This window comes from Malaclemys terrapin, chromosome 4, assembly GCF_027887155.1.
Source record: "Malaclemys terrapin pileata isolate rMalTer1 chromosome 4, rMalTer1.hap1, whole genome shotgun sequence".
Lineage (NCBI taxonomy): Eukaryota > Metazoa > Chordata > Testudines > Emydidae > Malaclemys > Malaclemys terrapin.
In genome coordinates, this window is record NC_071508.1 from 2,614,468 (window position 1) to 2,642,400 (window position 27,933).

At 51.7% G+C, this 27,933-nt stretch overlaps 1 protein-coding gene across 2 annotated transcripts in view; it reads right to left on the minus strand.

Annotated features, from left to right (window-relative positions):
• Nucleotides 1-14,932: 14,932 nt before the first annotated feature.
• Nucleotides 14,933-27,933, minus strand: part of STX1B (syntaxin 1B) — a 28,238-nt gene continuing 15,237 nt past the window's right edge. The window contains exons 2-10 of one of the 2 annotated variants that reach the window (XM_054026282.1): nt 26,905-26,979; nt 24,164-24,263; nt 23,423-23,497; nt 23,209-23,282; nt 21,393-21,501; nt 20,849-20,922; nt 20,388-20,525; nt 17,958-18,068; nt 14,933-16,627 (exon numbers count right to left, since the gene is read on the minus strand). In XM_054026282.1, coding sequence (XP_053882257.1) covers nt 16,547-16,627; nt 17,958-18,068; nt 20,388-20,525; nt 20,849-20,922; nt 21,393-21,501; nt 23,209-23,282; nt 23,423-23,497; nt 24,164-24,263; nt 26,905-26,979 — 837 coding nt within the window. In that variant the 3' untranslated portion in view covers nt 14,933-16,546. Of the gene's footprint in view, nt 16,628-16,681; nt 17,030-17,957; nt 18,069-20,387; nt 20,526-20,848; nt 20,923-21,392; nt 21,502-23,208; nt 23,283-23,422; nt 23,498-24,163; nt 24,264-26,904; nt 26,980-27,933 lie in introns of those variants that run through there. The other variant, XM_054026284.1, reaches the window with a different exon arrangement.

Consider the following 27,933-nt stretch of genomic DNA (forward strand, 5'->3'; position numbering starts at 1 on the left):
GACTCCTGGTTCTGAGCTGAGGCGGTGGCGGGGGGCTCTGACTCCCCATGTGTCTCTATTTGGTCTCTCATTTCCCCTGCTGCGCTGTGCGGCTCTGTGAGTAGTGGGAGAGTCGGTGCATACTGAACATACCAGTGCATCCCGGGCCGCAGGCGAAGGCAGGGGCTGTGGAAATCCCTCAGTCGCCTTCCAGAGACCTGAGTGTTCCTGGTGCAGTAAAAGGTCACAGATGCTGTGTGTAAATTTACCACAGGGAGGGGTCAGGACTTCTGGGTTCTCTCCCCAGCTCTGGAAGGGGAGTGGGGTCTAGTGGGTTAGAGCAGGGGGGGCTGGGAGCCAGGACTCCTGGGTTCTCTCCCCAGCTCTGAGAGGGGAGTGGGGTCTAGTGGGTTAGAGCAGGGGGGGCTGTGAGCCAGGACTCCTGGGTTCTCTCCCCAGCTCTGAGAGGGGAGTGGGGTCTAGTGGGTTAGAGTGGGCGGGCTGGGCTCATTCCCTGGTGCAGGGACTTGTGGGTCTCACCCGAGCGCCGTACAGGGCCGTGCTGTGTTCCCGGAGTGAGATAATCCCCTGGCCCAGGGTGGTTTAAATATTGAAAGACGGGGATTAGTCGCCTTCCGTGACAGAACTGAGGTGGGAAGAGGGAGGGAGAACATCTGCCAGCCTCCTGGCGGGAACATCTGGAGTGGGGCAGCACCCTGGGTGCTGGGAGGAGAAACCAGCACGTGCACCCCCATCCCAACCCCCCCCTCCCGACAGTGACAAGCAGTGAGAGCTAGTCCCTGCCAAAGAGGACAAAGAACCCGCCTGAGATCAGGCACCCCCTTGTGCCAGCTGCTGTGCAGGACCCCTGAGTTCTAGCCCCCCTCATCCCACTCCCCTCCCAGAGCTGGGGATTGAACCCAGGAGTCCTGGCTCTAAAGCCTTAGCTCATCGTGGGCCCGTCGGGTCTAAGCCTGCGCTGGCTGGGGACAGGCTGGGTGGGCCCGGAAGTTTCACTGGCCCCAGGTCCCTCCTGCCGTGTGTCTCCTCCCGTCTGAACACACCCAGGTTTTTAACCTCCCCTCACGCGTCGGGGGCTCGAAAGCTTTTGCTCCTGTCTGTCGCTCTCCTCTGGCCTCTCTCCAGGGCGGCCTCCTCACTGCCAGCTGAGGCCTCCCCAGGGCCGAGCCAAGGGGGCCGATGACCTCCCGTGGCCGCCACGTGCCGCTCCCGGGCCTGAAGCCCAGAACGCTCGGTAGCCGCCTTCCCTGCAGCTGCAGCGAGTTGACTCATAGTGGTCCCCATCTGGCCTTCACGCCAGTCAACCAAAGGAAGCGGGGGGAGGGGGGCAAGCTAGCAGCCGCTGGGGCTCCACCGGCCCAGCTCGGCGGTGGTGCTCTGTCACCCTCGCGTGGCGGCCGGGGCCCCGTGGCAGACGGTCCCCCAGCTGCAGTCCTGGCTTTCCACGGGCTTGTGTGGGACGGCAGCAGGGGGGTGAAACTGGCTGGGGCCTGGGAGGGGGTGTGGGGGGTGCAGGGCTACGCTTGAATTCACGCAGTTCTGGCTTGCTCAGCGCGGTACAGGGCACCCCCTCACCGTGCCCTCTGGGCGCCTCCCCGGCTGGCACGGCTTTATCCTTGGCACAGCCCGGGCTGGGCGTGCTGCCCTTGCAGTCAGGGCTGGTCCCAGTGCCCCAGTGCGGCGCTAGGGGGTGCTGTGCTGCAGGGAGCGGGGCTCAGTAGGGGGTGTTCTCCCCTGGCAGTCAGGGCCGGTGCCAGTCTGGCACTAGGGGGCGCTGTGCTGCAGGGAGCGGGGCGGGGGGTCAGCAGGGGGGGTGCTCTCCCCTGACAGTCTGGGCTGACCCCAATGCCCCAGCATCTGATCCCACAGCAGGGTTCCCTATGGGGACGGCGGTCACTGTGGGAGCTCCCACTCCACCAAGGTAGAGGACTGGTCGGGGAGGAAAACTTCCATAATGCACTTCTCCATCCTGTATTCTGGGGTGGGCAGGCAGGGACGGGCAGGCAGGCGTCCATCAGTGCAGAGGAGAAGGCTGGCGGGGTGATGTGAAGACCGGGGGTCGATGCCCTGAGTGCGGGCGCATCCCTTAGGGTTAGCACCTCAACGGCAGGTGTCGAACGCCTCTTGGCTTTGAAGAGCGTTAGGTGCCGAAGTGCCTTTGAGGCATTGGCCTTGGGCGTGCTTGTGCCTCAGTTTCCCCACTGACAAGGGAGGATGGCCCCGGGCAGGTCGCAGCCCAGATGCCGTGGCTGGGGAGCCGTATGTCCATTCCCTGCCTGTGTTTGGCCCTGGCCGGATGAGCTGGTGGCTTGGGTGGGGTCGGATGACCTTTCCCTGGGCAAACGAGCCAGCCGACCGGCCGCTCATCCAGGGTGGGCCCAGATGGGAGCAGCTGTCAGCGTTGGCTGATCAAGCTCATGGAGGAAATAATGAAGCTGTGGCATCATCTGACCCCTGAGGGACAGGGCGGGGGGGCGCCGCTGCTTGGGTTGGGTTCACATGAGCTAGGAACAGATGTTCCGGCGTTTCCTGCCCTGGGTGGGAAGGGCGAGCAGGGCTGAGCTGTGGGGGGCAGGGCTGGGAGAGCAGGGGGCTGCGGGTCGGGACTGAGGGGCACCAGCAGAGCTTTGGGGGTAGAGACCAGGGCTTTGGTCTGTGCTGCGGGGAGCAGGGCAGGGCTCAGCAGGGGGCGCTCTCCCCTGGCGGTCAGGGCTGGCCCCAGTGCGGCATTAGGGGGCGCTGTGCTGCAGGGAGTGGGCGGAGCTCGGTCGGGGGCGCGCTCCCCTGGCGGTCAGGGCTGGCCCCAGTGCCCCAGTGCGGCATTAGGGGGCGCTGTGCTGCAGGGAGTGGGCGGAGCTCGGTCGGGGGCGCTCTCCCCAGCAGTCTGTGCTGTGGTTGCTCCACCCCAGAGGCAGCTGTGTTTGCACAATGGGCGAGCGCTGCCTGCAGGGGAGCAAGGCAGGGACGAATGTTAGGGGCTCAGTCTGTGGCACGGAGGGGGGCGCTCGGGGGACCAGGCCGCTCCAGGAGACAACAGGCCTTCCCGGGCAGAAACAGGCTAATGCAGCCTCTGCCAGATGTGCTCCCAGGCGTGACTGGCTGAGCATATGTCACCCTGACCCCAAGGGGATTGTTCTAACGAGATTGGCCTGTAAAGAGCAGGGCTTATCCAGCCCTGCGCGATTAGCCACTAATCGGCTTAGAGACAGCCCACTCGGCTGCTTGGTTGTTAACAGATTCAGCTGTGTGGGCCCTGCGTATCAGCTGGAGGCAAATGCTGAATGCCTCCTCTGGCACAGCGCCCCCTAGTGCCGGGGCCAGCACTGACTGCCAGGGGAGAGCGCCCCCTAGCCCTGGGGCCAGCCCTGACGGCCGGGGCAGAGAGCACCCCCTGCTGTGTAGAAGCAGTGCTGCCCCCTGCTGGAGGGGCTCGGGGCCCTGCGTGTTTGTGGCTCTCCCCACCTCGAGACGCCCTGCCCTGGGCCCTCTTTCCTGGGCGCGATGGAGTGGGGAGGTGGCTTGTCCCCCGGGGTTAGCTAGACAGACAGGCAGCTCAGAAGGAAGGTCCTCTCCCCGGGGTGTGTGTGTGTGTGTGTGTGTGTACGACTGACCGCAAAGCGACAGCACATGTAGAGGGAGAGACTGATGGAGGGGGAGGCCCCTCTGTCATTTGAGGCTCTCAAAGCTCCCGACACACACAAAAGAATGACCTCTCCCAGAGCTGGGGAGAGAACCCAGGAGTCCCAGCCCCCCCTCTAACCCACCAGACCCCCCCACTCCTCTCTCGGAGAACCCAGGTGTCCTGATCCCCCAGCCATCCCGTTTTAACTCACTCAACCCCTACACTCTCAGAGAAAAACAAGAAAGACCTGACGGTGAAAGCGACACACAGAAAGATGTTCAGACACAAACAGAGAAGCACAGGACCAGAAGGGTGGGTGGGGGTATCATTAGTTACACTATGTGGCGGGGCGGGGGGGGGGAGGAGGTGTCAACCTTTTCAGCTCAAGACCCCTTTTCTTGGCTGTAGGTGGGGGAAGGAGGTCTGACCTCCCCCTCCCCCATGAGTCCGGTGTGTGACCCCCCCCTCCCTAGTCAATACCCCCACCTGTATGAAAACCTATAGAGAGATCGGTGGTGAAGGCCCGGCCCTGATTCCATCTGGTGATGCTCGGCCAAGGCAGGTGTGAAATCGGGCTGACGGGGGTCTGCAGGCTTGGCCCGAACGGTGGCACAGGGTGGACCACGACAGGGCCCAGAAGGGACAGCTGGAGAGGAAGAGGTGACAGGAACTGGTTGAGGTTAGAGAGAGGTGGAGAAAGAGAAAGAGAAAGCGGCAGGGAGCCGAAGAGAGACTGAAAAGTACAAGGAAGCTCTAGAGAGTCGAAGATCGTCAGATAGAAAGTTGGAGAGGAAGTTCTAGAGAGTTGAAGAGAGTCAGGTAGAAAGTTGGAGAGAGCCGGACAGTTGTCAAGAGCCGAAAAGAGCCCGTGAGAAAGTTGTGGAGAGCCCAAGAGGAAGTTGTTCGGAGCGGCAGCACGTCAGACAGAAAGGCGCAGAGATCTAGACAGAAAGTTGTAGAGAGCTAACACAACAAAAAGCCACCACAGAAACCATGAGAACCAAAGGAAAACAGACAACAGACAACAGGTGCTTTTTGAGTCTTTTTTTTTTTTTTTGAACCCACACAGACTTAAATTTTTTTTCTTTGTTTCATTCATTCATTGTTTTTGCTTTTTTTTTTTTTCTCTTCGCGTTCCAGATGAGAGCAGAACACAAGGCAGAAGAAAAACGGGCACACACCACAATCTCAAACCAGGTTTGTTTGTTTGTTTTTTTTGTCATTTTTTTATGTTTTAGTTGTTTTTTTTCATTAAAACATGCAAGCATTTTTTTTTCAAACCCGTGAGACAAAAGTTTTGCAGAGAAAAAATATTACAATTCCAGTCAGGCCAGGGATTAAGTCCTAAACCTTCCACAGGAGATGAAAAGATCTTGCGGCTCTTTCCTGGTTTTCTTTTTTAGCATGGATTTCATCTGATAAATATTCATGCTTGCTGAGACAAATTGTGTGCTCCTAGCAAATTCTAGTCTATCGTCATTTTGCTGCAATGAACGAGATGAAGAATGATTCTTTTTTCTTTTTAGTGTTAATTCCACCACAATATTTGAGCCCTCAAATATTTATTCTTACAGAGACAAATTGTTTGGTCCTATGGGACTAAATCCTAATCTAGTTTGCTGGTGGAAGAGTTGTACTGGGATGAATCTGACCGTTAATTTGAAGGAGGTATAAGTGTGATCTTCCCCCGATTTGGTAAATTCTGAAGTCTAACCCTTGCTGGTGAATCTTCATCTTTTTCTAGGGGACAGGGAAGTTCAACCTGATATTTTTAAGCCACAGTTGTGCTAGATTTGATTGCATGTTATCTCCAAGAGGCAAAAGGGGGCCCAGCACTGAGAGGTGAAACCTGACAAATTCAGACCGAAAACAAGGGACACATTTTTCACGGCAGGGTGGCCAACTCTTTTTGTTCCCACTCTCACGACAGCTGGCACTCGTTCTAAAGCCCCAGTGTCGTGTGATGACGGGGGAATCTCAGCTGTCAAACTGTTGTTTAAAATCCAAGTTTTGAGTTGACAGAAACGCCCCAAAATGCAGTGTTAGCAAAATGGAAGGCCGATAACCTAACATTTGGTATATTTTAAAGCTGATCTCATGGGCTTTCAAGGCTCAGCGTCAGCAACATGAAAGATGCAACAGATTCTCCATTGCTTGGCATCATTGAGCTTGACATTGGCTGTGTCTCCACGGGCTACCCTCTTGCTCAAACTCAAGGTAATGCAGGAATCATGGGGGGAGGTGTGTGTGTGTGGGGGAAATTCTCTGGGTTGTGTCAGACTGGATGATCTCTTCGGGCCTTTAATGTCTAATGAAATGAAACATCTGCATTCTGCATATACATAATCAAACTATCTGAAAAGCCTGGCTGGTGAGTCTATGTTAGCAGAGCCACGCCTGGAGTTAAAAGATTTGGGTTGTTTTAAACCATTACCTTGCTAAAGATGTGCTTTAGACAAATGTATATCACTGGTTGAAGTTCAGGGTGAAACTCTCTGGCTTGTGCTATGCAAGAGGCAGACGAGAGAGCCTGCTTGAGTGGGGGAAGGTTTAGCAGTTAGCCGCTGGCTTTAACGAAGCACATTAGGACAGACATTGAAAACCAGAATTATCGGACAATTCATTTGCTTTCGAATGGAAAAAAAAAAAAAAAAAAAAAAAACGGAAGGAAAAAAGACTTCAAACAAATAGATTAAAAAATCAGAAGCAAATGCCCAGAAGTGACTCTCAAATACTCCGTGACCAGGCTGGGGGTGGGGAAAGCGCATTCAAAGGGAAAAAAGCAACTCAGCAGGCAAAAGGAAATGACCCGTCGTGCTCCTCAGTTAATATTTACACACAGGAGAAGGGATGGAAAGAATGAATGGCAAAATAGACCCAGAGGAAGGGAAGGGGGGGGAAGGTGTTCCTGTTAATGAATGGGGCCTGGGATCCTGCTGAAACTGACGCGCCGGCTGGAACCGACTTGCCCGTTGAAACTGACGGGGCTGTGAATGCCTTTAACTTGATGCACGTGCTTAAATCTGAAGCCACGCATTGTTCTCGTTAAGTCCTTCGCTAAAGCAAGCCAGCCCACGGACCCTGACGAATCGACGCCCGGCCCAGATTTACACGAAGCAGCCAAGGGTGCATTGAGTCCGATCCGAAGGCAGAGACGCTCCGAAAGGAAGCGGTGGATTGGCCTGAAACGTCAGCTCTAGACCGGCTGCGCCAGCCAGCCGCAGGTTTTCAGGCTCTGGACAGGGATCAGACGCGCCGCTCGAAAGCCCATGAACTCTTCCCACTCGTCGGCAGGTCGGCATCTCAAAGGCAGGCTCACATGCCATGCTGAGCAGGGATGGATTTGGGCGCACAGAACCGGAGAGGCGATGCCAGCAAATCCATCCCATTCGTGCTCTGGCCAGCTGCGTGGCTGACTCCGCACCCGCATGCACAAAGGCGAAGCCTGTCATGTGTTTATAAAATCCAGATCCTCGACTGGGCTTCAGCTCATTTCCACAGACTTCAAGGAAGTCAGAGGCCTAAACAGCATTGGTGATCAGAGCCATCAGTCATCCCCACGCTGGCTGCTTTGTTAAATCCAGGGCCCTGCATAGATCTGTTGGCGTTCATGGGCGCGCCTCACACGGATGAGGTGACAGGGTCAGGAGGGCGTCTCCTGCGGGGGTTAGGCCTGGGTCCGGTATTAGCCCAGCGAATGACTTGGCTAATGGGGCGGAGAGGGCGCTATTCAATTTGCAGATGACCCGAGCAGGGAGGGGTGGCAAGCCCGTGGGAGGACAAGATTCGAATTCAAAATGCCCTTGATGAATAGGAGAATTGGTCTGTAGCCAGCACCGGGAGGTTCGATACAGACGCGTTCAAAGTACTTCACTTAGGAAGGAAAAAATCGAACGCATTGCTATAAAACGGGGACTAAGTGGGTAGGGGGTCAGATGGCTGGAAAGGCTCTGGGGGTGACAGTGGGTCACAAATTGGAGCTGAATCAGCAACGGGATGTAGTTGTGAAAAAATGCGAATGACGAATATCATTCTGGGGTGTATGAACATGCGTGTCGAAGGTACATGCGTGTCGTAGGTACATGTGTGTCGTAGGGTAAGACACGGAAGGTGATTGTCCCGCTCTGCTCAGGCCTCAGCTGGAGTCCTGTGACTTTAGGGGACAAATTGCAGAGAGTCCAGAGGAGAGCAACAAAAATGAGAAAAGGTTTAGAAAACCTGACTTACGAGGGAAGGTTATGGGTTTGTGGAGTGAAATCCTCCTCCTTGGATCCTCAGGGGGAAGGATGCTGGTTTTTGGAGTGCTCCCGGGGTGCCTGGCTGAGCTGGGGGCTAGAGAAGAGGGGTGATATGTTCTTCACCCTGTGGGCGGAATTATATCTGCCCCGCATGTACCCTGTCCATGAGGAATGAAAGCAGCTCCCCACCTTCACAGCTGTGGAAGGTGAGTTCATTTGTTGGGGTTTGTATCAAGCTGGCCATGAAGGGGTGTGTGTCTGTGTCTGTGTGTGTGAAATGCTGCCCCCTGCTGGAGGAAATCAGGCCTCGGGTGTGCAAACCCACACTTGCGTTTTGCACGCCGCCCCCCGCACAGAATTGGTTCACTGTACGGGTGGGCGGGTGCATTTGCACCACCGCTCACTATTGTACATCCTCAGCTCACTATGTACGTGTGGCTGCGTGTGATGTGTTGCTATTTATCCGACCAAAACTAGCTCACAGCTCTGATCTGGAACTAAACATTGGTTCCTCTCAGGTCTAGAGAGAGGGAAGGAAAAACTCTTTCGATCCAAAACGGAGCAAATAATAGGGGATGGGGATGGGAAAATAGAGGAGCGATAAATCCAGACAGGATCCCAGGTCATGCGGTGACTGGAAAACGAATTTATTTTGGCAGTTCTTTGATATGTTTTCAAGCAGTGAAAGGAGGGACATGTTAGTGGGTTTTTTTTTTGTTTTTAGTTCATTTGTCTTTTTAAAAATGTTTTAATGCCACAGAGACCAAAAAGGGGCAGAGGAAGAGAACGGAAGTGGAAACAGGAAAGGGAGGAAGGAAAGAAAAATGAAGACGTTATTTGTTTGTTTGTTTCTTAGCAAACACACCACAGATTACAGGAAAACAGCCCACACGGAAACAATACACAGCTCAATACCCGAAAAGGGAAGTCGAGGGACATCGACAACTTGGTAGGAATTTTTCTCCCGCATTTGTTTTGTTTTTTAGTCCTTTTTTAACGACTTTTTTTTTTTGTTCACTTTTGTGTTTTGTTTAAAAAAGATCAAAAAATCTAAGTTTGGTTTGTTCTTTTTTTTTTCTTTTTCGGAAGGTGGGCTGGGAATGCAGACACGGTGGAATGGAGGTTGTGTAGGTAGGTACAGGGATTGTGAGCGCACACACAGAACACATACTATATATCACGGCTAGACCCTGGGGCCAAGACGCAGCTGATATGAATTGTTAGTGGTCCTAAATCCACGGAACTGTCATCATTTGTACCAGCTGTGAATCTGGCTCTGTGTGTGTGTGTGTGTCTAGTATATTTTGACACGCTATACATAGGTATATAGTATATCTGTGATACATGTATGTATACATAGTTACACACATATATAGTATAGCTACTATATATATGGGAATGTAGATATATACTTATACATGGAAGGACACACAGAGGATATTTTATATATATGTGTGTGTGCATATATATGCATATATAAAGGTAGATAAACATCTATAGTAAATTTACTATATATGTATGTGTGTATTTATTTATATACAACATATATATATATATATTATACACACAGTAAATATATAATGCATATATTTTTATATAAAGATAGATATAGACATGTATAGTATGTTTCCTATATGTATGTGTGTGTGTGTGTATAAATCTAAATATCTACACATATCTATGTATCTATATCTGATATGTAGATATTATATATGAGATACAGATATAGTAAATATACATATTGTACATGTATGATATATGTGTACTTATATTTATATATACGTATATATGCACACATACAGATATGTAAGAAATATACTGTCTATACACACCATAAATATGCTGTAGATGTGTCTTTATGCATCTTTATTTATATATACAAATATAAACATAACTATTAAATATCCTATAGATGTGTGTGTTTATCTTTAAATATAAATATATACACTCAGACATACAGATATATAGGAAATATAATATAGATGTGTCTGTATATCTGTACTCATACACACATACACAGTAACTATGCTGTAGATGTGTGTATCTTTATATAGCTTTTTATATATATACACACATCATATAAATATTAAATATATGATAGAGGGTTAATTAAATATACCATATTTAATATTCGTGTTTATATACACACATCTATAATATATTTAATACAGCCACATATACAGACATCTATAGGATATTTAATATTTGTTTATACACACACACACACACACACACACACACACACACACACACATCTATAGGATATTTAATATTTGTTTATACACACACACACACACACACACACACACACATCTATAGGATATTTAATATTTGTTTATACACACACACACACACACACACACACACACATCTATAGGATATTTAATATTTGTTTATACACACACACACACACATCTATAGGATATTTAATATTTGTTTATACACACACACACACACACACACACACACACACACACACACACACATCTATAGGATATTTAATATTTGTTTATACACACACACACACACACACACACACACACACACACACACATATATATACACACACACATCTATAGGACATTTAAGATACAAATATACACATATATACACATATATACACACATGCACATCTATCTATCTATCTATCTACATACACATAGCCTCCAATATATTCTCGCACCCACTGGACCAGATCCCCGGCTGGTATAAAACGACTATCACTTCTTTGCCTTCAGTGGAGCAAAGTTGAATGACACCAGCTGGGACCTGGCCCCATTCCATGCCCACCCCGCTTGTATAGTATATTTGGTGTGTTTGTATGTGCTCTGCACAGCACAACGCTCCTCACTCTTCTCCCTGATCTAGACCAGATGCCCCCCACTCCCAGTCAGAGAGCGGTCCGGTGGGACCCACCTCAAATACAGCAGGTTGTCTCTCTGTGAGCAGGATTTAGCTACGGCTACACCGACAGCTGAGTCTATAGTCACTGAGCGAGACACTCAAACACACACATGTCGCACACACCGTAGGTATCGCGATCTAGCCACCTAGCCACAGGATAGCGTTTTATACAGCGTAACTAGAACTAAATGGGGATATAATATTTGAGATGTTTACAATGGTGCTGGCAAGCCATTGTTACTGAAGACTACCATAATATTTTTCTCAAAGAGATGCTATTTGGATATCCATTTATATATATATATATATTGTGTGTGTGTGTGTGTGTGTGTGTGTGTGTGTGTGTGTATATATATATATACACACACACACACTCACAAATATATATATATACACACACACACACATACAATCACAAATATATCTATATGCACACACACAATCACAAATATACACACACACAATCACAAATAAATAAATAAATACACACCTATGCATATAGCTAGATACACATCTGTTAATGTATACTATATGCAGCATGCAGAAATGTGTTGTGTATAGCGTGTGTGTGAATACACACACATGTATATAAATAGAAATACACACACATATTGTGTGTGTGTGTGTGTGCGCGCACGCCCCCACATATGCTATAAAACACAACAGCGTGACACAGTAGTCAGGAAGACGACCTAGCGGGTAAGGACGAGTTGCGGGGACAGAAGTACGTCACCCCATTGTGGGGACATTGGAAAGTAGGTTCCTGGGCAGCTGATGGTCAGGGATGGTTGTGCCCCAGCTGGCTAGATGGGTCCTGATGGGGTGTCTCCTCATGGCCTGACCACTGATCACTCCTCCATCTGGGGTGAGGGACCAGCCACAGTCCCCCCCATGTGATTTGGAGCAGTCTATGCCCTTCCTCTCTGCCTGTTTCCTCCCCACGCCAACGCTCATAGTGGCGTTTGGCCACAAGATAGTTCCACCGTAGGGTGCCTTGAAGACTGTTAATACCCAGGTGTGGCTGACATTGCTCTGGGATAACTCTCCCCTCCCAACCCCCCCCCTCCCTACAGCATCCCAGAGTAATTGCCCCAGATACTTGTAGGAATACTCTGGTGTACTAGAGTAATGAACCCTAATACAATAGTGACATGGCAGTGTTTGGGGCTATTACTCCAGAATGCTGCAGTGTACTTTGGGAGGACTAGCAGTTGGAGATACATTATTATTCTAGTATTTTTATCCTGGCATACTTGGGAGCCATAAATACTCCAATTTCTTTAGTATTTTACAAGGGTATATTTGGGACTGGTTATTACTCCACATTACTCCATGATTATCTGAGGGTGTGTTAGGGAGACACTATTACTTTAAATTACAATAGTATTATTATAAACATGTATTTGGGAGCCTTATTGCTCTAGGTTACTATTCTTAGAGAAGCATCTTTTTTTAAGAAAATAAGAATAATCTAGAGTACTATTTGTTTCCAAAGTGTGTTTGGAAGATATTATTACTCTAAATTAGTCTAGAAGTGTGTTTGGGAGCCACTATTAATTAGCTTACTATTTATAGAAGTTTAGTGTATACAAATGCTAGCATAATCTAGAGTGAGAATAGTTTCCAAACTGTATTGGCAAGCCATGGTTACTCTAGATTACTCTAGTATTCTTACAGAAGTGTGTTTTGGAGTCATGAGTACTTTATATCATTGTAATATTTTATAAGTGATTTTTTTCAGGGAGCCATTAGTACTCAAAATTACTCTAGTATTCTTATAAGACTGTGTTTGAGAACCATTATTACTCTAGATTACTATCAAATTTTTCCAAGGCTATATTTAAGTGCCACTATTACTCTATATACTCCAGGGTCTTTATAAGAGTGCCATATTTGGATATTCATTATTACTCTAGACTACCACAGTATTTTGCAGCGGTATACTATTTGGGATCCAGTATTGCTTTAGATTACTGCAGCAATCAAATATAGCCAGTATTACTCTAGATTAGTCTCACATTTCTATAACGGTGCAGTATTTGGACATCCGTTATTACTCTAGCATTTTTATAACAGGTATAGTATTTGGAGAGCCATTATTGCTTTATAATATTGTATTATTTTCTCCAGAAGAACAATATTTCAGAATTCACTATTACTATATATTGCCTCAGTATTATCCTTAAGGGTGAATTCTTTGGAAAACAGTAACATTCTAGAGTACTGCAGTATCTTTTATACGGGTGTAATATTTGGAGGGCCAGTATTACTGTAGTATACTATAGTATTGTCCCCCAAATATAAAATAAAAAGGTAGAGTATTTAGACATCCATTATTAATTTACAGTAATCTAGCATTTTTATAAGAATGTTTTATTAGGAAAACTACCGTTCCTCTGGAATACTGTCGTATTTTTTAGCTATGTATTGCTTGGCTATCCAGTATTACTTTAGGTTTCTGCAATATTTTTTCAGGGGCATAATATTTGGACATCCCTTATTACTCTGTACTATAACTGTATTATCCGGAGAGCGCTTACTAATATACTCTAGTGCAATATTTTTATATGAATGTAGTATTTAGGTTTCATTGTTACTAAATATTCTATTCCAGGGGTTCTCAACCTTTTTCTTTCTGAGGCCCCACAAACATACTAGAAAAACTCCAATAACTGGTTTTCTGCATATGAAAGCCAGGGGATAGCAAGCAGGGCAGTTGCCCAGGGAGTAGCGTGAAGCTAAGTTTCTCAGGCTTCTGCTTTAGCCCCGGTGGCGGGGCTCAGGGCTTCATCCCCATGCAGTGGGACTTCGGCTTTCTGTCCTGGGCCCCAGCAAGTCTAACCCTGGTCTAACCCCCTGAAACTTGCTCGCAGTCCCCCAGAGGGCCAGGACCCCTGGTTGAGAACCACTGTTCTATTCTATGATTCTTTTTAAATGAGGGTATAATATTTGAGATGTTTACAAGCCATCGTTACTGAAGACTACCATAGTATTTTTCTCAAAGAGATGCTATTTGAATATCCATTTTTACTCCATATTACTTTAATATATTTATAAAGGATGTATTTACTTGGCCACATACTCTCACTCCAGAATACTGTATTTTTTCTTTTCTTGGGCATAATGTTGCCTATTCAATATTACTCTGTATATCTCTAGTATTTTTAAATAAATGTGTAGTACTGGGTACCAAGCCATTATTATTCTAGAATACCACAATATTTTTCCGCAGACATACAATTTAGCATCTATTACTAACAATTACCAGTCATTACTGTATAGTATTCAAGCAATTTTATAAAGGTGTAGTACTTGGGCACCACTATTAGTCTAAAATACTGTGGGATTTTCCTCCCCAGAAACCTGTATGCCCAGTATTTTTATATTACCTGAATGTATTATAAGGGTGTAATATTTGGATAGCCATTATTACTCTATATTGCTGCAGAATTAGTATAAGGCTGTAGTATTTGGGAGCCCTTATTTTTCTAGTATTTTATATGAATTTTGCATTTTGGGGAGCCATTATTACTCTCGTATTTTACAAGAGTTTAGTATTTGGGAGCTGTTATTACTTTAGTATATTATTCTAGTGTTTTATAAGGGTGTGGTGTTTGGGAGTACTTATACTCCAGTATTTTGTGAGGGTTTAGGTTGTAGGAGCCAATATTACACTAGGACACCACAGTAATATCCTTCCTGAGGCTATTGTAATTGAGATCATGTATTACTGTTATTACCCTCAAGTACTGTGTCATTTTCCTTGTCTGCGTACATTATTCGAGTATATTTTACAATGGCACAGTATTGTTACTTTGGAATAGTGTAATAGTGATCATTAATAACTTAGTAATATTTTTTGTTCATAGCTGCTCTCATGCAAAGGAGGGGCTGAACTTTAGGATCTCCCCATCTAGAATACCGGAGTATTCTTTGGTTTTGTAGTATTTCTGTAGTAATGCTCATTTCTTTTTCAATAACAACCATTCCTGGCATGTGGAATTGGAAATCGACATGAGCTGGGATAGCCATGTGCTTCCCCAAGTCAAGTATATTGGAGTATCTTTAGAAACTGGAGTATTTTGTAGTATTCTCATATCTTCTGATGGGGGATGACTTAATCTGGATAGTTTTAACACTCTTACATACTGTCATATTGCTACTCCAGTATTCATGGCTACTGTAATATTCATGGTCTCAGACACTATCCGATGGTCCAGAGACATCTACATCGAGCACATCACCGGCCACCGACAGTACCAGGAGGCGTGAGCCAGAGTGACACCGTTTTTCGACTATGAGAAAGGGACCAAGAGACTTTCTCCGTTGGATCATATGAACTGGAACCATAAACTCCCTGAACATTAAATCTCACCAAATGAGGGTCAATCCATCCTCATCATCATGTCCACTCATTATACCCCACACCCGAACATAGCCACTCTATGAACTTCATACCCTCATATCTCAATGTCCATCAACCTTTTACCCCCAATTGGGGATATTGCAGATTATGTATTGCTCATGCCACCCGATCTTAAACCAAATTTTGCACCCTCGATAATCTGTACGTTATTCCCTGATAACCAGAAACTTCTATGCTCAAACTCTGTTCACTATTTTTTTTTAACATCATCTTAATAAAATTGTTAAATCTGTTCAGTGCTCAGCATTCTTGCTAGTGTAGCATAAATACTCCACTATTCCAGGATCCTGCAGTTTGGGTTCTTGGGCACTGTAGTAGCATTGCTCTAGTACACCTGGATACAGTAACATTGCTACTGAAGTAGTCTGAGATATGACAGCATTCTTTGGAACGACAGTATTTGTACTCTAGCATTTTTGATACTGTAGCATTGATACTGTAGCATTGGAGTCTGCTGTAGCATTCCTCTATATGCTAATACTAGTACTCTAGTTTTCCTGCATACTGCAGGACTAGTATGCTACTATTAGTATTTTGGGATGGTGCTTCATTCATATTCTGGTATAATTTGATGCTCTTGAATTCCTCAATGCTCTAGTATCAACACCATTTTCTGTTACTCTAGTATTTTATGTAGCAGTCTGTTTCCCCCTGACAATGACTGACTGGTAATCATTCTGATATTCTTTAATATTTTAGTACTGATATTGTAATATTTTGCTGCTCTAGTGTTTCATATAATTCTCTGGTATTTTTTCCATAATGATTGATGGGTAACTACTCCTGTTTTCCTCAGTGGGCTGGTATTGACACTGTAATATTCAGCTCCTGTAGTATTTCCTAGAATAAACTGGTATTTTTCATAACAACTGACTGGTAACCACTCTGGCATTCCTTAACATTCTGGTATTGACAGTATAATATCCTGTTATGCTAGTTTTCCATGTATTATACTGGTATTTCCCCCCCCTACTACTGGCCACACCATCCCCAGCAGAACCCAAAACAAGATAGCATTAACAAAGGACAGGTCACCATCCCATTCCTCCAGGCTAACCCCTGATGTGAAGAGGAACCGGAGCTTTTGGGTCACTGTGAACCCAATGGTTGGTTATGAGACAAATCCACGCCCTCCTACCAGGGGTCAAGGATGTCGGAAGATCTGGGGAGAACCCAGGTATCCGGGGGATGGAGAGATGGATGGAAAGATGGCGGAGAACAAGAAACTTAGATTTGCTGACCCCCAAGGAGTGTATGTATAGGTAGCTGGAACATGTGCTGTTATATCCATTGCATGTACAATTTTTCTTTAAATTATTATTATATTATTATTATTATATATTTTTTTGCTTTGATTTACAACCCCAGAGTCCCCCCGATTGTGGAAGCGAGAACTACCCCAAGGACCACGCAACAAATTATAATCATAATTTTCTTCTACATTACCCCAGGGATCCAGGAAGCGAGAGAGAGAGAAAAAGAGAAAAGGAGAGATGTTAATGGCTATTTTAATACTTTCATGGCTGGACTGGGCACCAGCAAGACAACAAGCAGGACGAGTGAGATCTTTAGCTGGTGGAAATCACAGGAGCTGCATGGATTCACACCAGCTGGGGGTCTGGCCCCATTGACCCCAATGGAGCTACAGCTGAGTGACCCCAGCTGGGGATCTGGCCCCACTGACCCTCAATGGAGTGACGGCTGAGTGACACCTTCTGGGGATCTGGCCCCACTGACCCCCAATGGAGTGACGGCTGAGTGACACCTTCTGGGGATCTGGCCCCACTGACCCCCAATGGAGCGACGGCCGAGTGACCCCAGCTGTTCTTATTTATTTACCTTGAACAAAAAGGTGATTTATTAAATCACCATCAATCTATAGAATAAGGAAAAGAACCCAGGAGTCCTGGCTCCTATTTCCTCAGGCTCCATCCTGTTAGACCCCACTCCCCTCTTAGAACCAGGAACAGAACCCAGAGGTCCTCAGTTCCTTAGATGTCTCCATCTCCTGATGGAAACCAAGGGTGTCCCTGGCCCTCGTGTTCACTCGGAGCGTCATTCCTCTCCCGCTCTCAGACTCATCACATCTGTTTATTCACATTGCCAGGTAGCAGTCGGACAGAGATCCCTCATTGCTCTACCAAGGGAGGTGGGGCTGGGACAGGAGGGGGCTGTGGGTCGGGAGGGAGGGGCACCGGCAAAGCTGGGGGAGGCGGGGGGGGGGGCAGGGCTGGGCTAGCAGGGGCTGCGGGTCGGGAGTGAGGGGCACCGGCAGAGCTGTGGGTGCGGGGGAGGCCAGGGCTGGGCTAGCACTAGCAGGGGCTGCAGGTCAGGAGTTAGGGGCACTGGCAGAGCTGTGGGTGCAGGGGAAGCCCGGGCTGGGATAGCAGGGGGCTGCATGTCGGAAGTGAGGGGCACCGAGAGGCCAGGGTTGGGATAGCAGTGTTTCGGGAGCCAGGGGAAGTGGGGGCTAAGATGGAAGGGAGTGGATAGACTGTGTTAAAAATAGAAAACAGCTGCCACACACAAAATTAGTGAAGCGTGTGGTGTGGAGAGGCCTTGGGGATGGAGTGATGGAGAGAGAGAGACAGGAGAAGGGAGGGGACAGGCTCTGGTGAAGTGTCTCCATCTCTGCTGGGGGAGGAGGCTCTCGGGGATGACCTGCCTCGGGTGGGGCCGGGGAGATATGTGTCTGGATTTCTGTGGGGTCTCAGCCTCTTTTATCAGCTGAAGGGGGTCCACCCCCCTGCCCCATCCCCGCACTCACCCTCCGAGCCTTGCTCTGGTATTTTACAGCTTTCTTGGTGTCGGACACAGCTCTTTCCACGTAGTCAACGGAGTGCTCCACGTTGTACTCAATGCGGTCGATCATCTCTCCCTGAGACAGAGAGCCCGGGTGAGAGGGAAACCAGCACAGAAAAACCGGCCAGCATAGGGAATGGGACCCGGGGTCGTTCCCCTGTAGGGGGCATTGGCTCAAAATGGGACTGGCTCGCTCAAGGGGGCAGGGAATGGGACCCGGGGTCGTTCCCCTCTGGCGGGGGCTGTAAGTCAGGAGTGAATTTTATCTGAAAGCTATTCTGAGTCTTGTATGCAATGAGTTTCATGAGTCTCAGTCCAGATTCTCGTGGGAGAAGAGACAACATCACAATGGGGCCCTGCCTGGCAGCCCTTTGGAGAGAAGCCAACAGCTGAATTGGAAATCTAGGTACCTTGTTGTGAGCTTACAAATACACACCACTGACACCTTTGCAGCCCCTGATGGACTCTACAAACGAGCCCCATTTAGTGCTTCCTGGGTGCCAGAACCTTTAAAAGATTGGTGAGTCTGTTTCAGAACTTGTAACGCTGTACATTCTGGATCCACCCATGTTCTAGAAGAGTTCTAGAGTGGACCATCACCTTATGGTAGGGTGTAAGATAGAGAACCCACCATCCTGGGACTCTCTCTAGCACTCTTTCTGGCCCCAGAGTGTTGGAACTCTATGGGTTCTAGATGGCAGAACACATGCAGCTGTGAGTATCTTCAGAAGCATCACCATCCAGATCTCTCTAGGTTCTAGACTGGGAAGCCCATCTGACTGTCAAGTGCCCTGCGTTGCAGAATGCATTATGTCCTCGACCATTGCTCATGTCTTCCACAATCCAGAACTCTAACTGTTCTGTAATGCAAAAGACCTCCAAGGTTTTAGTGGCTCAAAGGACTGAGAACTTGGCTAACCCTGAAATACTGAAGCCAACCATGGGCTCTGAAATCCAGAACTGTATGGGTTCTAGACTGCAGCTCACAGGTTACACGATCCAGAACTCTGCATGTTCTAGACCATGAGTACTTAGATTCATGAAGCTGTCAGGTTGAGGTAATAATCTCAGGGGTTCTAGGTTATAGTACCCTATGAATTATGGGTCATATTTCATGGGTTCCATGATACATAACTTTTTGGGTTTTCTAGTGCAACATCTAAATTCTAAGGTACAGAAGGCTGTGGATTCTAGATAATAGTTCATTCTTGGATTTATCATGCGTGAATTGTCTATAATGCATGGATTCCATAATTCAGAACACAGTGGGTCCTAGACTGTTGCATTTAGGTGCAGAAGTCTGTTGGATGCAGAAGGCATCTAGACAATAATCTCATGGGTCCAAGGTAGAGAACCCTGTACATTCTAGAGCATAGCTCATGGGCTCCATGATCTAGAATTCTGCTGGTTGGAGATTCATTTCTGGGTTCCATGATACAGATTGCTGCAGGTTCTAGACTATAACTCTTGATGCAGAATGCTCTCCACTTGAGGTAATAATCTCCTGGGTTCCACACTATAGAATCCTACACATTCCAGATCATATCAGATCCAGAACTCTCTTGGATCTGGGAGAAATACATGGATTCTAAGATGCAGAAGACTGTGGATAATAGCTTATGGGCCCCAAGGTTCAGAACCCTGGAAACCCTGGAACTTGGCTAATGGGTTCCACAATCCAGAACTCTTCAGGTTCTAGAGTACATGGGTTCTAGGATGCAGACGACTGTGGGCTTTAGATAATAGCTCATGGGTCTCAAGGTCTAGAACCCTGTATGTTGTAGACCACAGCGCATGGGTTTCACAATCTAGAACTCCTTAGGTTCTAGCCTACAGTATATGGTTTTATGATGCAGAAGGCTGTGGACTGTAGATAATATGGGCCAAAGGTTCAGAACCCTGCAGGTTCCCCGATGGTGTGCTGTCATGGGTGCCAAGGAATTTTTTGAAAAACTACAAAGGGGGGAAAGCTGCCTTCTGATTGGTCATCTGCCTCACTGACCTGCCTCCTCCAGGGGTGGAGCAACCAATCAGAGCTCAATATCCCTCTCTTTTCCCCTCCCCTTCTGTGTGAGCAACAGGTCAGCTTCTCTGCCCCTCCCCTTCCCTCCTACAGATGCCAGCTGAGGGCAGGGTGGGGTGGGGAAGAGCCCCTGGAGCTCAAGTTGTGCCACAGCAGAGAAAAGGTTGGGAACCACTGTTCTAGACCATCGTTTATGGGTTCTAGATTATAGTGCATGGTTTCTGTGATGCAGACGGCCGTGGGCTGTCAAAAATAGTTCTGGGCTCCAGAACTCTGCAGTTTCTAAACCACAGCTCATGTGCTCCACCATCCAGAACTCTGCAGATTCTAGGCTGATGCCCACTCTAGATCCAGAACACTGCAGGTTCTAACCTGGCTCTCCACCAACATAGCCATGTCCACAAACATGTCATGCAGCTCACGGATACTGGTTTCCAGTTTGATGATCTCATTATGTCGGGTCTCGATCTCGTTCAGAGCCTGTTTCGTCATCTGTGAGTCCATTTTGATCTGTGGAAGCAGAAGAGAGTCTGGATGATAGAAACAAGCATTCCCCCCCTCGCCCCAGGGCCTTCCAGTGCTCACCCATTGCTGAAATGCAGCCACCTCTGGGGTGGGGCAGCAGGGGATGGGGATGGCTCGCCCTGTGCTGAAATGCAATTGTCCCCAGTGGCACAGCGCCCCCTAACACTGCACTGGGGCATTGCGTTCAGCATTGACTGCCAGAGGGGGAGCGCCCCCTAGTGCCGCACTGGGCTATTGACTTGGTCTCCCATCCAAGTCCGGAACATGGGAAGCCCTGTTTTGGGTGACATCCCAGTCCTGACACTCACATCATCAGTGAAAATAGCCAGTTTGCCGCTCTCCAGCATGTCTTCGAGCTCTTCGTTGGTGGTTGTCCGGCCAGCTGTGAAGGCGATAGAGGGTCAGTGGCCTTGGCCCATTGCTCCAGGGCTGATGGAAGCAAAATCCCGCTCCCTGTTGAGCCCCTTCGCGCTCCCTGCAGCACAGCGCCCCCCTAGTACCACCCTGGGGCACTGGGGCCAGCCCTGACTGCCAGGGGAGAGCACCCCCTACTGAGCCCTGCTCCCTGCAGCACAGCGCCCCCTAGCGCTGCACTGTGACACTGTGCCCAGCACTGATTGCCCGGGGAGAGCGCCCCCTGCTGAGCCCCTGCCCCGCTCCCTGCAGCACAGCGCCCCCTAGTGCCACACAGGGGCACTGGAGTCACTCAGCACTTTGAGGGTGTGCGCGCCCACACACACACACATAGGGCCCTGATTCCCACCAGCAGGGGGCAGTGCCGCTCTCTCTTACACACACACACAGCCACAGCTTCCCCCCGCAACGCCCCCCCCCCGCCAAATCCAAACCTACTTATCTCCAATTGCCTCTGGATCCGATCCTTGCAGCGGTCCCGGTATTTGGACTGGGTGGCGTTGTACTCCGTCATCACCTCCACAAACTTACGGGATAGGGTGGAGTGCTGGGGGGGGGGGGTAGGGAAGGGAGACACCGTGAGAGACGTAGAGCGGCCGGGGAGGCACTATTTTTGGGGGGTCCCTTCGGTGGCGGTAGCTTGTGGTGCTGGCTGAGATTGCGAGTGATCCGCCCTTGGCCTAGTGGAGGGAGGGATGCGGGGAGCTGTGACGGGAGAGAGCTGGAGAGGTGGGGAAGGAAGGGATGGAAGAGAGAGGATGGCTCTGGAAGTTGATCACGCTGAGGCTGGGGCTTCAGGAGGGAGGGATATTGGGGGCGGGGAGATGGAGGGATACTTGTATTTGTGGGGGGGCGAGGAGGGAGGGATACCTGTGTCTGGGGGGTGGCGAGGGCAGAGGGATACTTGTATTTGAGGAGGGCTGAGGAGGGAGGGATACCTGTGTCAGGGGGGTGAGGAGGGAGGGATACCTGTGTCTGGGGGGTGGCGAGGGCAGAGGGATACTTGTATTTGAGGAGGGGCTGAGGAGGGAGGGATACCTGTGTCGGGGGAGGGAGGGCGGAGGGATACCTGTGTCTGGGGGGGAGAGGGTGAGGGATACCTGTGTCTGCGGGGGGGGAGGGATACTTGTATTTGAGGAGGGGCTGAGGAGGGAGGGATACCTGTGTCTCGAGGGAGGAGGGCTGAGGGATACCTGTGTCTGGGGGAAGGAGGGCTGAGGGATACTTGTATTTGTGAGGGGGCGAGGAGGGAGGGATACCTGTGTCTGGAGGGTGGCGAGGGCAGAGGGATACTTGTATTTGGGAGGGGGGCGAGGAGGGAGGGATACCTGTGTCTGGGGGAGGGGGCCAGGAGGGAGGGATACCTGTGTCTGGGGGAAGGAGGGCTGAGGGATACTTGTATTTGAGGGGGGAGGCGAGGAGGGGAGGGATACCTGTATCGGGGGGGAGGGGGGAGGGATACTTGTATTTGAGGAGGGGCTGAGGAGGGAGGGATACCTGTGTCTGGGGGCGGGAGCGAGGAGGGAGGCATACCTGTGTCTGGGGGGTGGCGAGGGGAGAGGGATACTTGTATTTGAGGAGGGGCTGAGGAGGGAGGCATACCTGTGTCTGGGGGGTGGCGAGGAGAGAGGGATACTTGTATTTGAAGAGGGGCTGAGGAGGGAGGGATACCTGTGTCGGGGGGGCGAGGGGGGGAGGGATACCTGTGTCTGGTGGGGGAGGGCGGAGGGATACCTGTGTCGGGAGGGGGAGGGCGGAGGGATACTTGTGTCAGGGGAGGGGGGGAGGGCGGAGGGATACCTGTGTCTGCGGGGGAGGGGAGGAGGGATACCTGTGTCGGGAGGGAGGGAGGGCGGAGGGATACCTGTGTCGGGAGGGGGGGAGGGCGAAGGGATACCTATGTTGGGGGGGAAGGGCGGAGGGATACTTGTATTTGAGGAGGGGCTGAGGAGGGAGGGATACCTGTGTCTGGGGTGGGAGGGGCGGAGGGATACCTGTGTCTGGGGGGGAGGGGCGGAGGGATACCTGTGTCGGGCGGGGGGGGGAGGGCAGAGGGATACTTGTATTTGAGGAGGGGCTGAGGAGGGAGGGATACCTGTGTCTGGGGTGGGAGGGGCAGAGGGATACCTGTGTCTGGGGGGGAAGGGGCGGAGGGATACCTGTGTCGGGGGTGGGAGGGGCAGAGGGATACCTGTGTCTGGGGGGGGGAGGGGCGGAGGGATACCTGTGTTGGGGGGGGAGGGCGGAGGGATACCTGTGTTTTACGGATCCGCAGGTCAGCTGAGGACCGGTTCAGCCCCTCCTCCTGCTCAATGCTCTGCTCGATGGCTGTGGAGAGACGAGAGGAGCAGGATCAGAGCCATGGACCCCCTTGGCACGGAAGAAGGGGAGTATTCTTCAGGGCGGAGTGATATGCCCTGGAGGGGAAGGCGTGCAGGACCAGCCAATATGGCCACCCGGGCTCGTACCTTTCAACTTGGAGCGCACCTTGTTGGCCGTCTTCTTGATGTCGGCCGTCAGGTCCTCCAGCTCCTGCTTGGTCTCTGCATGGGGGGAAGAGCGGGGCATGAGATGGAAAGTCTCCACCATGCCCGCCTCCCACACTGGGGGTGAGGCCACCTTCCCAGCCCCCTGACCCCCTGGGATCCCCACGGCGGGCATGCCCGGTGGGGAATCCCCTCCTGCCCCCCCGCCTGCCCACCTTCCACACTGGGGACGGGGTCTGGAACAGCTGGGTGAATGGAGAGAAGCGTGGATACAGATAGATAGGCGCGTACATGGGGAGCAATGGATGACGGGATGGAGGGATGGAGTGATGAATAGCCGGAGGGCGGGACGGACAGTCGGGTAGGCAGATGGAGGGATGGCTCGAGGACAGATTGGCAGGCAGACGGATGGGTGGCTGGACAGATGGATGAAGAGGAGGCGAGAGGGATGGGTGGAGGGAGGGACGGCGGCACAGCGAGATGGATGGAAGGAGGAAGGGAGAGGGATGTATGGGTGGACAGGGATGAATGAAAGGAGAGGGATGGGTAGACAGAGGGGTGTGTATGGGGATGGATAGATAAGGGTGTGAATGGGTTGATAGATGAAGGAAGGAGGAATGAAGGGGTGGCTGGACCCCTCTAGGTTCTGTCCCCCTCTCCCCCCCGCAGAGCAGGGAGGCGATGGGGCTCAGAGACCCCCCAGCCTGGGGCACCCCAACTCACTCTCATCTGGGTTGGGAGCAGCCAGGATGGCGCTGTGCTGCTTCTTCACCTGCTCCACGTCCTCCGACAGCTTCTCTATGCAGCCGCGGATCTCCTCCACCTGGGGAGGGGCAGACGGACAGATACATGCACGGGGGCAGGGCACTGCAATCTCCAGGCATTCCAGCAGGGGGCGCTGTGCTGCAGGGAGCAGGACGGGGGGGGCTCAGCAGGGGGCGCTCTCCCCTGGCAGTCAGTGCTGGCCCCAGTGCCCCATTGTGGCTCTAGGGGGCGCCGGGCTGCGGGGAGCGGGACGGGGCTCAGCAGGGGGCGCTGTTCTGCAGGGAGTGGGGCGGGGGCTAAGCAGTGAGCGCCGTACTGCAGGGAGCGGAGCGGGGGCTCGGTTGGGGGCGCCGGGATGCGGAGAGCGGGGCAGGGCTCAGTAAAGGGCGCTGGGCTGCAGGGAGCGGGGTGAGGGCTTGGCAGGGGGCGCCGGGATGCAGGGCGCGGGGTGGGGGCTTGGCAGGGGGTGCTGGGCTGCGGGGCGCGGGCTTGGCAGGGGGTGCCGGGCTGCGGGGAGTGGGCTTGGTAGGGGGTGCTGGGCTGCAGGGAGCGGGGCGGGGGCTTGGTAGGGGGTGCTGGGCTCCGGGGAGCGGGGCGGGGGCTCGGCAGGGAGCGCTGTTCTGCAGGCAGTGGGGCGGGGGCTAAGCAGTGGGCGCCGGGATGCAGGGAGCGGAGCGGGGGCTCGGTAGGGGGTGCCAGGATGTAGGGAGTGGGGCGGAGGCTCGGCAGGGGGCGCTGGGCTGCGGGGAGCAGGGCGAGGGCTTGGCAGGGGGCGCCAGGCTGCGGGGAGCAGGGCGAGGGCTTGGCAGGGGGCGCCGGGCTGCGGGAGCGGGGCAGGGCTCAGTAAAGGGCGTTGGGCTGCAGGGAGCGGGCCGAGGGCTTGGTAGGGGGCGCTCTCCCCGGCATTCCATGCTGGGGCCGATGCCCCCCTGCGGCACTAGGGGGCGCTGCGCTAAGGCCCTGGACCTCGTCCCATATCGCCCCCTAGCACCATGCTGTGGCACTGGAAATGAACTGTTCTGCACACTTTGCTATTCCTCCTGCCCGCCCCCTGCCATGGCTGCAGAATTAACTAGGCCAGGTGTATAATTTACGACACCACCACCTGCGTGTGAAGGACAAACTGCATCATTAGTGAGCTCCTTTGCCTATTAATCAGCCTGTCTGAATATTAATGAGGCCAGCTGCGCACTAATTCAGAACCACCTGCCTTGGTAGGAGTTATTTCAGGTTACACAGAAACACCATGTCGTGAGCTAACGGGCTGAGATGCAGCCGGGTCTGGGGTGTGGCAGCTGGGTGAGGAGTAGGAGTTGCCAACTGTCTAATCACACAAACCCAAACAGCCTGGCCCCGCCCGCTGCCCCCCCTTCCCCAAGGCTCCACCCCTGCCCCGCCCCTTCTCCAAGGCCCTGCCCCGCTCAGGGTTGGGGTGGGGGAGGGGGTGGGGGTTCAGGCTCTGGGAGGGGGCTTAGGGCTGGGGCAGGGGGTTGGGGTGCAGGCTCTGGGAGGGAGTTTGGGTGCAGGAGGGGGCTCCGGGCTGGGGCAGGGGGTTGGGGTGCAGGAGGGGGTGAGGGGTGTGGGCTCTGGGAGGGAGTTTGGGTGAAGGAGGGGGCTTAGGGCTGGGGCAGGGGGTTGGGGTGCAGGAGGGGTGGGGGGTGCGGGCTCTGGGAGGGAGTTTGGGTGCAGAAGGGGGCTCAGAGCTGGGACAGGGAGTTTGGGTGCAGGAGGGGGCTCAGAGCTGGGGCAGGGAGTTTGGGTGCAGGAGGGGGCTCAGAGCTGGGGCAGGGAGTTTGGGTGAAGGAGGGGGCTCCAGGCTGGGGCAGGGGGTTGGGGTGCAGAAGGGGTGGAGGGTGCGGGCTCTGGGAGGAAGTTTGGGTGCAGGAGGGGGCTCAGAGCTGGGGCAGGGAGTTTGGGTACAGGAGGAGGCTCCGGGCTGGGGCAGGGGTGCAGGAGGGGGTGAGGGGTGTGGGCTCTGGGAGGGAGTTTGGGTGAAGGAGGGGGCTTAGGACTGGGGCAGGGGGTTAGGGTACAGGAGGGGGGTGCGGGCTCTGGGAGGGAGTTTGGGTGCAGGAGGGGGCTCCGGGCTGGGACAGGGGGTTGGGGTGCAGGAGGGGTGGGGGGTGCAGGCTCTGGGAGGGAGTTTGGGTGCAGGAGGGGGCTCAGAGCTGGGGCAGGGAGTTTGGGTACAGGAGGGGGCTCCGGGCTGGGGCAAGGGGTTAGGGTACAGGAGGGGGATGCGGGCTCTGGGAGGGAGTTTGGGTACAGGAGGGGGCTCCGGGCTGGGGCAGGGGGTTGGGGTGCAGGAGGGGGCTCAGAGCTGGGGCAGAGGGGTGCGGTGTGAGCGCCAGGCGGGCACAGCAGGGCTAAGGCAGGCTCCTTGCCTGCCCTGGCCCCGCGTTGCTCCTGGAAGCTGCCGGCACGTCCCTGCACCGCCCCCGCAGCGCCCATGGGATCTGTGGAGTCAGCACTCGGGGCAGAGGCAGCGCGCAGAGACCCCCCTCCCCTTCCAGGGGCCGTAGGGAGCCTGCCTTAGCCCTGCTGCGCCGCCGGACTTTTAGCACCTAAAATCTCCCGGTTTGGCTTCAGGAGCCTCCAGGAGATAGAGCCCGATTCCGGGAGACTCCCGGTGAAACCAGGAGAGTCGGTAACTCTAAGTAGGACACGACTCATATGAATAGCAGCCCTTCGTCTCTTACCTGTTCGAAGAATTCATCCATAAAATGATCCCGGTCCACATGAACCACCTCTTCTTCATCGTCGCTGTCTTTGGCCTGGAGAGGAGAGGAGAGAAGAGAAGAGGTTAGATGCACACAGATCCCAGTGACCACCTTAGAGCAATTTGCAGGGTGGGCAGGTATGTATCACACAGCCCAGCCCTGAGATGCAGCCACCTCTAGGGCAGGGCAACTGGGGAACAGCCGCACAGTGACGCCGCGTAGGGATGGCTCACCCAGTGCTGAGATGCAGCCATTTCTGGGGTGGAGCGCAGCAGGGTGTCCTACAATTTAGGACATAAAATGAAGAAAAATATGGCCTATCCCCTTCAATGCAAATCTGCAATTCCCCCATGCTCTTCAAGCCCTGAGCTCCCTCACCCACAACTCTGCTGAAACACCCATTATCTATCTATCTATCTATCTTGAATTAATGATGAATCTTTTGTTAAAGATAATGTCATGCAATGAAACCTCCAGGAATTCATCCAACCAAAGTTGGCAACCCTACTTTGGGGTGCTGTCCTATACACCACACTGCCCACCGTGGCCTGCAAGGCCTACAAAGGCCAACAGAGCCTGGTCCTGGAGTAGTTTGTTGGCTGGGCAGGGAGGCTGAATCTTGGGAGAGGGGAAAAATTGAGACCCTGCCTTTGACCCACTTTAGGCCAAAAGCCACTGATTGCCAATCCCTTCAGGGAATAGGGCCCAATGCTCCCCACTAAAGACAGGGGTGGCTGTGGGGGTCTTGCATGCACCCCCAGTTAACATGGGGCCATGCTGTGTCTGGTGTTGGCAGAGGAGGAGGGAAACGGGATGTGGGAGGCAAGAGATTAAGAGGAGGGGTCCCCCTAAATAATTTCACTGGGGTTCCCCGTTCATCCTTCCCTACCAAACACTAAGGTCAGCCTGGCCTAAGGAAGGAACAGATCTACTGCAACAGCTGGGGAAATTGAGGCTCAGAGTGCCAAAGGGGTTGGAACAAGGTCATGCAGTTCTAAGACTAGACTA